The sequence below is a fragment of the Carassius carassius genome, chromosome 33, assembly GCF_963082965.1.
Source record: "Carassius carassius chromosome 33, fCarCar2.1, whole genome shotgun sequence".
In the NCBI taxonomy this organism is placed as follows: Eukaryota; Metazoa; Chordata; class Actinopteri; order Cypriniformes; family Cyprinidae; genus Carassius; species Carassius carassius.
In genome coordinates this window covers 15,959,296-15,974,086 of record NC_081787.1, presented here as the reverse complement: position 1 = coordinate 15,974,086, position 14,791 = coordinate 15,959,296, and the positions used below count along the sequence as shown (strand labels likewise).

Sequence of the window (14,791 nt, the reverse complement as noted above, 5' to 3'; positions counted from 1 at the left end):
ACTCAAGTCAAGACAATGTCAAGACATCTCAGGACTCGATGGCCACCTAATCCTTTGTGCCTTTCCTATTCCCATCAAATCCTATTTAATTAAATTGAATGTCAAAGGCCCCTCTTCACCTCTTAATGTTTGCCAAGGCCTGATTGGTGAAGACAGGCATGACATCTGTTTTGAGGAAACGAAATGACTGGCAATGCCGTCGTTATTGAGAGAGATCTTATTCCCCAGCGTCTGAACCGAAGACAAGCCCCCTGTCTCAATGGACACCTTCTTCCAAAAGCTTTTTCGTGTCACAACAGCTATAAACGTTTATGCAAATATTGTTTTGAAATTATGCCATCCATAGTCAGGAGGGCACGAAAACCCTCTGTCAAGAGTAATGCAATTTTGACAAGCAAATACAATTCGACTCGCATCAACGCTTGTCCCAGGGGTTTTAGGTAGAGTGGGTGGTCGTGCAGATATCACAGCCATGGTGTGGTATCGAGTAGTGGAGGAAGATAATGCGATTTCCTTTTTGTTGATGGTTTGCCTGGGGGCTGCAGACAACCATTCTCTGAAGCAACCAAGCAGGGTCTAATAAGCACTTGGGTCTGTGATATGTGTCCTTCTAAGAGAGAACGTACACGGTGCAAACAAAGCCCTAAGTTATATATGGAGGAGCTCTTAACCAAAAAAAAAACACATTGCTTAATATGACACAGATAACATAAGATTAAATGGCTTGGCAGTTTACCTTCCTGGTGATGTATACGTTCTGATCCAATTAATGACAACAGGAGTATTTTAGTCAATAGCCTGGCTTGAGCCCATAGGAAAAAAAAAAAAAATGCATTCAATCCTTTTAAAATCTCAATTGTTTCCCCTAGACTCTTGCTTAATGCCCCAGTCACACTGACAGTAATGTTAAACCGAAAGGTGGCAAAGTCAAAATCTGTCAAACACACACATAACACACACATACAGGCCTAAATTTAGACTTTTTTAATTTTTAGAATTTGAATTGAAAAAAAAATTCATGTTCATTTAGATTATACAGTTTAAACATAAACTACTAATCCTGATTAAAAACATTGTCAGTAATACATAAATGAAACAAAAGATTTCTGTAATAGTATTAGTTAAATAAATGTGTTTTTAATGCACAATAACCAGGTTCATGTATTTATCATTTATTTTGTATCAATCTTATACAGTTTTAACTAACTGAATATTGCTCATTCAACAGCTAGTCATATTTAACGATGTTCGTACTTTATAATTGAATAAATAGCATTGTTTTAACAATTACAGTTATTCATAATGAAATAATGATTTACATTTGTGCTTATAAGTGTGAACATATATGTTCCAAATTCACCTAGTACCTAATAAATAAAATCCTTTTGCTGTACAGATCTGAGGAAGAACTTTGAAGAAGAACCGCTGGGTAAGGAAGTGGCACTGGATCAGGAAGTCCTCCTGCGCTGTCATCCTCCTGAAGGTGTTCCTCCTGCAGAGGTGAGAGCAACAATTAAACATGTTAACACCCAACAGCTCTACTAATTATCCCCCTCATTAATACACTCGCACAAATATACCATCGAGCCAGAGATCTGACGTCTTTCACCATATTCCGTCTGTTCTGTGAGCTGGCCTTGGATGAGGAACTATGTTGTGTGATTTGGCAGCTCTGGGAGTCCCATCAATAATAAATGTATTTTTGCACGGGTGCAGGACTTGACCAGCCTGCGACCAGCTGTTGCTGCTCAAAATGGCCATCCAAACTTCAAAACCTAACAGCAGCAATGTAGTGGTGCTTTGTCTTCATATTAAATTTCAAATCCATTTTAACTACCAAAGTGACTGAAAAGTTGGACTTCATTCTTTGTTTTTTTTTTTTTTTGTTTTTTTACTTTTTCAGTCAGTTTAAAAGGGTCATCCGATGCTACATGCACTTTTACAAGTTGTTTGAACTGAAATGTGTGTTGGCAGTGTTTGTACACAACCACTCTATAATGATAAAAATCCACCGAGTGTTTTTCTTTTTTTTTAATCTACTAAAATCTTTACCCCTTTCTCAAATCAAGCCGATCTCAGATTCCTGTCTTTCTGACGTCACACAGATAGACCCCTCCCACAATAGTTTGATTGACAGTGGCGTTTCAGCACAGACTGGACTGGAGTCTTACCTTAGACCCGACCTGAGTGAGCTGTCATCAGTCTGCCATTGTTTCACCGCCGGAGTATATGTAGACAAGAATGTCTCCTAAGCGATTGAGGTTTTCTGTTGTTGAATGCAATAATGAACATAGCAGTCGTCATTTACTCTCGACATCTGAGCCGCTGAAGACTTTTTGAAGGTAATGTGCCCCCCTTCCCCCCTCAAACTACATAAATGTGTTTATGTTCGCGTGAATCAATCGTGATCCAACACCTACAGAAGAAATGAGTATAAGGTTTTTTTTAAGGGGTCATATGATCCGATTAAAATTTTTCCTTTCTCTTTTGAGTGTTACAAGCTCTTGGTGCATAAAGAAGGTTTATGAAGTTCCAAAGACTAAAGTCCAAAGAGATATTCTTTATAAAAGTTAACAGTCAACCACACACCCCTAAAATTGCTCGTTCTAACACACACCAACATCTCTACATCACTACGTGGAAGATTTGCATAACGTCTCCCAAATGTTCACGCAAAGAAAGTGTAACTCTTAACCCTCTGGAGTCTAAGGGTATTTTTGGGGCCTGGAGAAGTTTTGTCATGCCCTGGCATTTGTGCTTTTTTCAGTTTCTTATAAATATCTAAATGGGTAAAGTCTAATCTCACTGTAATCAGCACAAACTTGGCTATAATAATATGTGAAATGCATGCATGTACATGATTGTATTTTTGAGAAAAAAAATGTTATGCGTGGTTGGTGAAAAACTAAAAATGTTAAATCACTTGAATAAGGCCATAAAACACATAAAGAAAAATGGTTCTTTAAACGGGATTTTTGAGAACTGTAGCTTGTAGCCTAGAATTTTTCTTTCTAAATGATGTAAAAAATCATCTTATTAACTCACTCACAGAAAACAATATATTGATTAAAATTTTCTAAGACACTTTTTGTTGGTAAAAGTCATATGCGAGTAGGCGTCAACTATCATGAATATCATTGTGATTTACACCTGAGAAGACAAAGGCCTGCATGATGAGCTGCATAATGAGCCTTTCAGTCAGCTGTGCCACAGAGAGGGATGAAGATCAGCGCAGACAAAGGCTGTAGACAGCACACCTTGTTTGTTATCTTTATTTTATAAGTGCACAAAGTTTTGTTGTTATTATGTCTGTTTTCAAAAAAACTACTTGTTTTGGCGTTCCAAAAAACGACAAAAAATCTGTGGTTAAGTTGTATTTCAACCTGTTCCAGAACAGTCCAACCCAAATATTCAGATGTGTGCTGGGCATTTTATTGAGGATGAGGACTGTTTCTTGGACAAGTAGCCTGCAATGCATCTGTGGCACAACGGCTGTTTCTATAAAGCTGAGCAGTTCAAAAGTTGCAAGGACAGTCTGGCGCTTCTGATCTTGTATCACATCTTGTATGTATGTTATTTATAGTTAAATAATTTGCCAATGATAAATAAAACGTGAGTTTTGAGCAGTGTAGAGCACTGTTGGGAACGTTACTTTAAAAAAGTAATTAGTTATAGTTACTCACTACTTGTTCCAAAAAGTAACTGAGTTAGTAACTGAATTACTCTATAATAAAAGTAACTCGTTACCAGGGAAAGTAACTATTTGTGTTACTGTAAAAAAAAAAAAAAAAAAAAAAAAAGTATGTCAAAGAATTTTTTTTCAGTTTCTTCAGTTTTCACAAGTCAGTTGAAATAAGTAGAACAGACAGGTGTTCGTAGATAACTTTCGAGATTTATTGCACGTCAACAGACAGCAAGAGTTTTATCCTGCACTCTTTGTAAGAAAAGTGTTTTTGGCCACTAGCTTTGTAGATGCGTATGTCACACATTACATGCACGTTCTTGCCTTTGACTACAATGAATTTGAAGTAGTGCTTATATCTCCACCTTGAAAATGCCAACTTTTCATCGGATTGCTCCTGACTCGCCATTTCTGCTGCTGCTGCGAATCTCTGTGTAGCTGTTGCGTGTGTGTGACTGTGTGTGTTTGGCGCCACTGGCGCGCGTGTGAAAAAACACTGGCTCTGATTGGCTACCATGAAACACGTGACTCTGCCTTAGCCAATCATAATCGCTTATCTCGTTATTAACCCACCTGCTCACTCGCTGTGTGAGCCAGGGGTGCGTTCAGATTGCATATTAAATCAATGCATAGTAACGCACCACATTTAACGTTCAGTAACGTTAACGGCGTTGTAACGATGGGAAAAGTAATTAGTTATATTACCCCGTTACTGAAAAAAATAACGTCGTTACCTAACGCCGTTCTTTTAAACGCCGTTATTCCAAACACTGGTGTAGAGTGGGCTTGTTTGTTGTTTCTCAGACCACAAATGCAGACATGGTTTTATGTTTACGCAGTGTTACACAACGCAACATGTAAAAAGACAGTATAAGTCATTATAATCCATAATTGCTGTATGTCTCCACTGGATGCAACAAATGCCTCGTTTGTAATTGGTTTTATTGATTTTGTCTCATCTAGTGATGTCTGGATCGCGAACAAATCTTTCTATTTAACCAGATCTTCTTAGTGAAACGTTTTGCGTCTCCAGTATGCACTAATCCACAAATTACTTAAGTTATTAGAAAGTGACGTGACATTCAGCCAAGTATGGTGACCCATACTCAGAATTTGTGCTCTGCATTTAACCCATCCGAAGTGCACACACACAGAGCAGTGAACACACACACACACTGTGAACACACACCCGGAGCAGTGGGCAGCCATTTATGCTGCGGCGCCCGGGGAGCAGTTGGGGGTTCGATGCCTTGCTCAAGGGCACCTAAGTCGTGGTATTGAAGGTGGAGAGAGAACTGTACATGCACTCCCCCCACCTACAATTCTTGCCGGCCCGAGACTCGAACTCACAACCTTTCGATTGGGAGTCCGACTCTCTAACCATTAGGCCACGACTTCCCTTTTTTTTTTTTTTATAAATTTTTTTTTTTTTTTTTTTCCCATTTGTTTTATAAACGTGCCTTACACTCCATCTGACGTAAAATAAACCAATATCCTGAGTTATTCAGTTACTCCTAACAGTCCATTGACTGAACTGCTAAAAGAGAATCGATGATGGGATGTGCATAATCAGAGCAGCTGGAGTGAGTCTCATGCTGCTGGCCTGGTAGAGGGCATATGTAAAAGTGTGTAACATTTACATCACATGCTTGAGGCATTCGGTCAATCACAACACACTGGATAGCTGGCCAATCAGAGCACACCTCACTTTTCAGAATAAGCCTTGTAAAAAATCGATGCATTTCAGAAGGCAGGGCATAGTGGGGTCAGCAGAGCTCATTAACATTTAAAGGAAAATGCTACAAAATGGATTGCTCTGAAAGGAGCTGTTTTTGACAGGGTAAAAAAGGTGTTTTGAGAATTGAGAAAATTTTAACCAAACTATGGTGCAGACTTTTCATTAAGACCCTAAAGAATCATATCAACTTGTGGAAAATGGGCATCGGATGACCCTTTTAAAAGAACATTCCTGGTTTTATACAATTTCAGCATTTGTGGTGTAATTATAATTTCTGTGGTAAATAATTTTGACTAATTCATAAAGTTCATTCTAATTATTAATATTATTATTACATAAATCATATTATAAATCAGGGCTTGAAAACGAAAAATAAATTCAATCGGTTCACTCCGAGCAGAATCGATATTTTAACTTGTCTGTTCTGCGTTCCTCTGATATTATTACCATTCCGAAATCGGTTCAGGTGGAAGAAATACCGGTTAATAACGTTATTTTTTAAAACAATATTGTTTGCCTATAGTTTGCATAATAATAATAATAATAATAATAGTAATAAAGTACAGTGTTTTCTTTACTCAAAAAGAAAAGGAAAATATAGACATCTAATGTTAGCCAATAACCCGCTGCGCTTATTCACAGCCAATACAGCATAATCTTTTCTAGATTTTGGCTACTAAAAAACACAAACATATAAATAAATAATAATAATAATAATAAATAAAAAATAGAAAAATGCTAATCTACTTTCCAACTGCCCCATGCTGCCATTCAGTTCCTGCCATAATCTAACATCTTCAGCCCAGGCAGGGGCTTTGGGAGCTGGCCAGAATGGCCGCTGAATACAGGTGCAGACAGAGCTTTCTATGCACTTGAGTGAGACTAAAGCTGTGAAATGTTTTCTCTTGTGTATATCTCTAGGTGGAGTGGCAGAGAAACGAGGAGCTAATCGACCCCAAGACTGACCCCAATTTCTTCATCACCGTGGACCATAATCTCATCATCAAACAAGCCCGCCTGGCCGACACAGGCAACTACACCTGCGTGGCCAAGAACATTGTGGCTCGACGAAAGAGCTCCTCGGCTACTGTGATTGTCTATGGTGTGTTTCTTCTCATACATTGTTCCATTTTTAAATCACAGATAAATGGACTTCACCTTTCAACAGTTTGACAAAAGTTTGGGATGGTTTTGACCCAAAGTCAGGGGTAATTTACTGAGAGAGTTAGGCTAGCTTTGATGGACAACTCTATATTTGATCAGACTTTGAGAAAAAAGTATACTTACTGCTTTGCTTTGTGAAATCTTTTCAGTGTTTTGTTTTACTATAACTATAACTATCATTTTTTTTATATTATCTATTTTTATTGTTATTTTTTAATTATTTTTAAATAATTGAAGGGTTCCCATAAACTTTAAAAAATATAAGGGCAAATGATATTTTTAGGCCTGAAAAAAACAAACAAACATGAAAATTAGGTTAAAATATTAATTTTATATTTATTTAAATGTATACATATAGTACAATATATATATATATATATATATATATATATATATATATATATATATATATATATATATATATAATATGAAATATATTGTATATAAATATTATTGTTTTATTTCAATGATATACTATATTATTTTTTTGTAAGTTGTTCCACATAATTTCTGTTTTGTGAATGTTTTTTTTTATTATTATTATTATAAGAAAAATAATTTTAAAATTATTATTATTATTATCATTATTAATTATTCAGTAACAATTAACTAGAAAGGAAATTTATCAGAAAGAGTGGGAACCCTGTCACTTGCATAATTATATTATAAAAAAAATGCTGCTTTCTTTAATATTTTATTATGTAACATAAATATAAATGCATTTGCATTATAAACCACATATTTACTTTGTGGATATTGCTTAAGCGTCCAAATATATTTGAGTTCATTATATTTCTAAAACTGAACATTATAGCATGGGCACTCCTCTAAGACTGTTAATACTGTAAATGATTGCAGTGACATTACAACATATCAATTTGGGAGCAAAGCAGCCAGGCAGTGTCTCGGAAATCTTAGCAGAGCTGAAAAACCCTCTGTCACGATCGCATAAAGGACAGGAAGCAAGTACAAGTTAACAATCCTTTATTCGAGACGTAATATCAGGCTGGGTTAATGCTGGGTTTCAGGCGGATAAATCGAAGAATGAAATACAGGCTTTATTTTAGATACATGAAAGGCGGGATGAATTCTCCTGTACGCTGGAAGAAGTTTAAAGCGGACTGCCACCGGACTAATGATCTTGGTGACAGTGAACGGGCCAATACATTTGGGAGCAAGCTTATTAGAGACAGAACGGAGAGAAATGTTCTTGGTAGAAAACCATACTTTTTGACCCACGACGTATACGGGAGGCCTAGACCGGTGGCGGTCGGCTTTAACCTTGGTGCGCGCCTCCACTTGGAGTAGAGTCTCGCGGGCTCTAGTCCAAGTGTGGTGACACCTCTGGACAAAGGCGTAAACGGAGGGGACCGCAACTTCGGATTCCAGACTGGAAAAAATGGGTGGCTGGTATCCTACACTACACTCAAACGGAGATAGGCCCGTAGCTGATATAGGTAATGTATTGTGGGCGTACACCACCATCGACAGTTGTTGGCTCCAGGAGGAAGGATTCTTGGAGACCAGACATCGCAACACCCTTTCCAAATCTTGGTTGGCTCTCTAGGTTTGACCATTGCTCTAGGGATGAAACCCTGAGGACAGACTTACAGTCGCACCCAGTAATCTACAGAACTCACGCCAAAATTTGGACACAAACTGGGGTCCCCTGTCGGAAACAACGTCTGTCGGGAGGCCATGTAAACGAAAGACGTGATCTACGACGGTCAATTCTGTCTCCTTGGCTGAGGGTAATTTGGGCAAGGGAATAAAGTGGGGGGTCGATTGGAAGTCTTACCAGTGGCACAAACCGAGCAAGCCAAAACAAAATTGTGAATGTCGCGAGCCATAAGTGGCCACCAGAATCGTTGCTTGACCAAAAATTTAGTACGGTTAACTCCTGGATGACAAGCCACATTAGAACAATGCCCCCCACTGAATAACATTGGACCGTAATCCCTCCGGCACAAATAATCGATTCGGTGGCGTTACCCCTTCTAAGGCCGTCTTGACCTTCGATTCGACCTCCCATGTGAGTGTGGAGACCACTAATGTCTCAGGTAAAATACACTTGGGAGTAGACGGGCGTTCGGAACGGTCAAAAATGCGCCAACCCGGGAGGTACGAGAGAGTAAAATCAAAACGTCCGAAAAAAGTGCCCACCGAGCCTGCCTGGAGTTCAACCTTTTGGCAGTACTAATGTATTCTAAATTCTTGTGGTCGGTCCATACTATAAAAGGAACCCCCGAGCCTTCTAACCAGTGGCGCCATTCTTCCAATGCCATCTTGACTGCCAACAATTCTCGGTTACCAATATCATAATAACGTTTGGCGGGGGATAATCGGTATGAAAACAACGCGCACGGGTGCATCTTGTCGCCTGAGGGAGAACGTTGGGATAACACCGCACCTACCCCCACCTCTGACGCGTCGACCTCCACCACAAACTGACGTGATGGATCAGGGGTGATTAGGATAGGGGCCGAAACGAAGCAGCCCTTCAGTTTGACCACCTGAACGTAGTTCTGGGGGAGGTCAAGGCGGTCAGAGGTGCGGCTAGTTGACTGAAGTTGCAAATAAAACGCCGGTAGATGACCGGCAGTCTTTGTCCATTGAGGGCGTGAACCGTGATCTGGTGAGTGAGGGGTCTGAGGGGAATTTGAAGTTTACGTGCAAGTGCATGGTCCATGAAAATTACCTTCACCCCCAGAGTCCAGAAGTGCTTGACAGTCGTGAATTCGTGCTGACCATCTCAGTCTTACCGGGAGACGCAGGGACCTCGATGGCATCACAGACTGGTGAGAGGGTGATTGAGTGCGCAGGTGGGTGATGATGAGGGATCCGTGAGATGAATGGTATATCCACAACAACTGAACAGGAACAAGACACAAGGAGTAGCTGAGCAGATGGGACACAGACAAGAATCATGGAGGACCTCAAACAACGATCTGAAAAACAAGAGACGAAAGACAGGGCATTAAATAGGCTGGTGGAATGAGCTGCAGCTGCCAAGATGATCAGCGGTAACACCCACATGAAACAATCAACATGACGTAACATGAGACGAGCAGGAAACAGTGCATTCATGAACCGTGACACCCTCACACTGTAGTTTAGCTTGTTTAATTAATGGCAGAAAATGGCTGATGAATAGGGTTTATAAGCTAGCTGACCTTTATTAAAATGCACAACGACAGAGCATTGCTAACCCCGGAGGGATCCCAGGACTAACACTGTTCTAAAGGTAGCATTACAACCCTGTACACGCTTGCTACTGATCCGGGCCAAGTCAATCACACACAACATAGAGTACAGTACTGGGAAAGATCTACTGAGAATACCCCTAATCACAGGCAGACGTTAACAATGCAGAATCTGAACTTGTTGTTTTTTTTTTTCAGAGATAATGTATCAGGTTTATTTTGAAGCCTAGCCTAGAGATAATAAGTTAAGGGACAGCTGTGTAAAAGTGCTCTGCAAAAGTGAGCCATGAACATTTTCGTTCTATTGTTTGCTCTTTATGCTGTCAATCAATGAAGCCCTCACAAAAAAAAGAGAAAAAGAGAAAAGGCACATGAATGCTAGGTGCAGCGCCTTACAATTTGGCCAATTCAAATCGTGCAGTGTTCCCCAAGCAATTTGCTACCATTGTAGAAATTAATTAAAGAAAAATTCCCTGTGAATACCTTTTGATCAAAAGAACTATTAGGTATGGTCCTTTATGCTATTCTTTTTTCCCCCATGACTTCGCATTAAAATGTCAGTTTATGATTTGAAGTCTTTCAGTCTTATTTATTGGCTGCTGGACTTGACTTGACACAACGGTGTGCTAAGAGGTAATCAGGACTCGAGTTGCTGCGCAATTTCCTTCCTCGTGGTGAGCAATCAGTGGTAGACGAGAGGCTAAAGAATTGATTCGGTCTGACCAGAGTTAGAGTTTGTGGAGAATTACGGAGCAGTTCCTAGCACAGTATGGACTCTGACCAGCGATCAAGGCTTCAAGACAAACAAATCGGTCGAGTTACTGAGGGAAGAAGAAATCAGATTTGCTCTGAATTCTCCCACCAAGAGAGAGGAGGCTGGGAACTTGATTAAAAACCCTGTGTGAACTTTAGACTCGGGATCATTGCCCAATCCTTGCAGGATTATGCATTTCACGAGCCAGGATATTGGTGCTATAAAACCATACTGTGTATCGGTGTAGAGCAGAAAACCATTATACACCCCACGCAAGCGTTGTGAGATGAAATCTAGGCCGTTTCCTTTAAGACATCCAACCCCTCATATGTGTCCCCCGATTTAGCAAAGACTTTCGTTAATATGCAGCTTATAACAGGGGAGTGAGTGATAGCGTTGTGACTTGATAAAGGGCAAATAAAGAAAATTATGTTTGGTTACCACATCCAGATGTGGCCAGACATGCAGACACGTTTATTGTTCTTTAGGGGAAGCAAGGAATTTGGATGAGAAAATAATTGACAGTACAAAATTAAACAGAGATTACAAAACATTTCACTATATTCCAAAGTTCAAGTTTGGGAAACTCTGCCTTGCCAGTTTGTATAAAGATGTGTGACCAATAAAAGATATTTGCTGAATTAAAAGAACACAAACTGCAGAAAGATGCCTTGGAGTTTGATGTTATATCATGACAGTTGCAGAGTCCAAATAAATTTTGTGTTCAAAGTCTAGTGTGACTGCCCCTTCAACTACACAAGTCAAAATAAACCTATGAAGTTTCAGACTTAGGTAATGGAAAAATGCAGGCAAAGGCATGTCAGAGTGGTGCCTCCACTTCACTGTGACTGTCTGGTTATTCTCTCATTCTGGTAATGCAATAATATCCTGTGCCAGTAATTAGTACATAAATCAGCCTAAACAAGTCAAACTGGTAGAAGTAAACACGCAAATTACAGAGTAAAGTACTTTTGGAAACATTAGTTGTGTCTGAAATCACACACTCTCTGAGGAGGTACTTCTTTTGAATAAGTAATTATGTTGCAACCATTAAAAAAGTATGTTCTATATTGTATGGATGCATGTAGTATGAATGAAGTCCAGACTTACGTTTGTCATGTTGATGTTGTCATGTGACCTATCAGCATCAGTTGCGTTGCTTTACCACCATTTACAAATCATCTCCCATGGCCTCATGGGATAGTAAAGTTTCATCATATATGCACTTCAGAATCTCATCAGAATTGTGTTAATCTCTCCGCCTATTGTTTTATTAATACTGCGAATCTGAACGTACTGCTTTTTTCACATTCTGTTTTCGCCTGCAACATATATTCGGATGCAGCCATTAAATATTAAAGGTTCCCAATGGAATTTGGAATTTAGTTTTTTTATATCGCCATCTGTGGTTGAAACATACAATTGCAATAGATTCACAGTAAATCTATTTATTTTTGTGTAAGGCCTATAAAACCTTAATATATATATATATATATATATATATATATATATATATATATATATATATATATATATACACATAATTTTTTTAAAGCTTATTTAGCCTTACAAACAAGGCTTTGTCAGGCAGTCTTACAAAGTTTGTCTTGACAAACCTTTTTTTTTTCTAGTTAAAAATTACATTAACTAGGATGTTAGTTCTTGTTGATTCTGCTTGCTTCAAATTGCAATTTGCAATTCTGCTTTATTTTGCTGCCTTAATTCAAAATTGAATTAAAGATTCTCAGTTCAGTTCTTAATGTTTTTTGATGTTCTAGCTGAATAATTAATTTAAAAACTATTTGTTGGTTTTAAGATAAGTGTCGTTTCATTGACAAAGAAACTGTGTAAACATCAAATGGACACTAATTTAGACTGAATGAAAAAAAAACAAAAGAGATGGTAGCAGCTACACAACTACCTCTAATCCACAGTAGAGTTAGTGTAGCATTGATAACTATTGATCTTAACATACTTTTGGTATGTTTCACAGTAAATCTATTTATTTTTGTGTAAGGCCTATAAAACCTTAATATATATATATATATATATATATATATATATATATATATATATATATATATATATATATATATATATATATACATAATTTTTTTAAAGCTTATTTAGCCTTACAGACAAGGCTTTGTCAGGCAGTCTTACAAAGTTTGTCTTGACAAACCTTTTTTTTTTTTCTAGTTAAAAATTACATTAACTAGGATGTTAGTTCTTGTTGATTCTGCTTGCTTCAAATTGCAATTTGCAATTCTGCTTTATTTTGCTGCCTTAATTCAAAATTGAATTAAAGATTCTCAGTTCAGTTCTTAATGTTTTTTGATGTTCTAGCTGAATAATTCATTTAAAAACTATTTGTTGGTTTTAAGATAAGTGTCGTTTCATTGACAAAGAAACTGTGTAAACATCAAATGGACACGAATTTAGACTGAATGAAAAAAAAACAAAAGAGATGGTAGCAGCTACACAACTACCTCTAATCCACAGTAGAGTTAGTGTAGCATTGATAACTATTGATCTTAACATACTTTTGGTATGTTGCTGTTATCCCCATGGCCTGCCTTTAAGCACAGAGCTCATGTTTGTGGCTGATTATCATCCTCATGCTTGTCGGGTAATCCTGACTCGCTGTGTTCATTTCCCCCTTTCCTTTGCACTGGGTGCACGATCAGTGAACGGTGGCTGGTCCACATGGGCCACATGGTCGGCCTGCAGTGCTATCTGTGGTCGGGGGTGGCAGAAGAGGAGCCGGAGTTGCACCAATCCCACTCCCCTGAACGGCGGGATGTCCTGCGAGGGCCAAAGCGTCCAGAAAAGTGCCTGCACTGCCACCTGTCCAGGTAACGTCCACCGGGCGTCGCTCACTGCAGAGTAGAGCTAGTTTTGCATTAGCACACATACCCTTGCACGGTCCCATGGCACCAATAGGACAGCCAGCTTGATTGGCATTAGCTTTTTTGTGCTTAAGCAACAATTTTAATGTTTTTCTTTTTTTTATTATTATTCATAGCTGAACCAGTGTCCATTCCGCCCATCATATTTCTTTCAGATTGTGCGTGTTCTGTGCTGCTTTCGCTTTTGCCGCATGAGGTCTTTTTCGGTTCAGTTGTAAGCAGAGTAGAAAACATATTTTTCCCCCTGTTTTTGCAGAACGTTTGTTGTCATGTTGTTTCTCACATTTGTCCCCAGATGTAAATAGACTATTACTTTTCAGAATTGAGCTAAGAATGTCTTTACCAAATCAAAATTGCAATTAATTCTTTTAATTAATTAATTCTAAAATTTTAATTAAGGTAGCAAACAGGAAGCAGAATTGCAATTCAAATTTAAATGTACAGAACTGTTTAAAAGTTCGGGGTTGGTAAGAATTTTTTTTATTATTATTTATTTGTATTTATTTATTGAAAGAAGCCTCAGGTTCTCAAAGGCTGCATTTATGTGATCAAAAAATACAGTAAAAACATTAATAATGTGAAATATTATTGGTATATAAAATAACTGTTTTCTATTTTAATATATTTTAAAATATATTGTATTTCTGTGATGGGAAAGCTGAATTTTCAGCAGCTGTTGCTCAGTGTCACATAACCCTCCAGAAATCATTATAATATGATTCTCAATTTACAAGCTTTTTTGATGAATAATTACAACTTTTATTTGTGTGTGTGTGTGTGTGTGTGTGTGTACCAATTTTATACATCCTTGCTGAATAAAAATATTAATTTATTTAAAAAAATAAGAATAAACATACATACATACCCTTTTTAACATAAAACTTTTTAAAATGTAATTAGTACAATTAACAAAGTTTTATTGTTGTTTAAACATCACATAAAAAATAATAATAAAAAAACGGTATCAAGGTACGTAGTTGATTTTGGACCTTTGTTCTAAGCTGGTGGCAAAAACCTAAAAAGGCTTGTCTTTTAAACAAAGTCAAGCAGTGACATTTACACTTCTGCACATTATATATATACAAAGATTAGCAAATGATCTGATGCTAGCGTTCTTTATCAGTGCTATAGAAATTTCCCTGACCTCCTTGACTGCTGCTAGCAGTACTTTCAAGGGTTGAGAGGGAACAGAGAAAGAAAGGGAAGCAGCGTGGCTGCTTTTCCTCAGCCCTTATCGTTCACATGCAGTTTGAAATGGAAGTCAGGCCGCTTCATTTACAAGCTGACATTAGACGCAGGTACAAGTGGGAAGGTATTTTCTTGATTACTGCGATAGGCTTA

The 14,791-nt window shown here is 38.1% G+C and overlaps 1 protein-coding gene across 4 annotated transcripts in view; it reads left to right on the top strand.

The window, feature by feature from the left end:
* The window catches only part of LOC132113839 (netrin receptor UNC5A-like), a 210,820-nt gene that overhangs the window by 152,727 nt on the left and 43,302 nt on the right, over positions 1 to 14,791 (top strand). For 2 of the 4 annotated variants that reach the window (XM_059521860.1, XM_059521861.1), the window contains exons 4-6: positions 1,397 to 1,500; positions 6,342 to 6,522; positions 13,229 to 13,396. In XM_059521860.1, the coding sequence (XP_059377843.1) occupies positions 1,397 to 1,500; positions 6,342 to 6,522; positions 13,229 to 13,396 (453 nt within the window). The remainder of the gene's footprint in view (positions 1 to 1,396; positions 1,501 to 6,341; positions 6,523 to 13,228; positions 13,397 to 14,791) is intronic. The other 2 variants (XM_059521863.1, XM_059521864.1) reach the window with 1 other exon arrangement.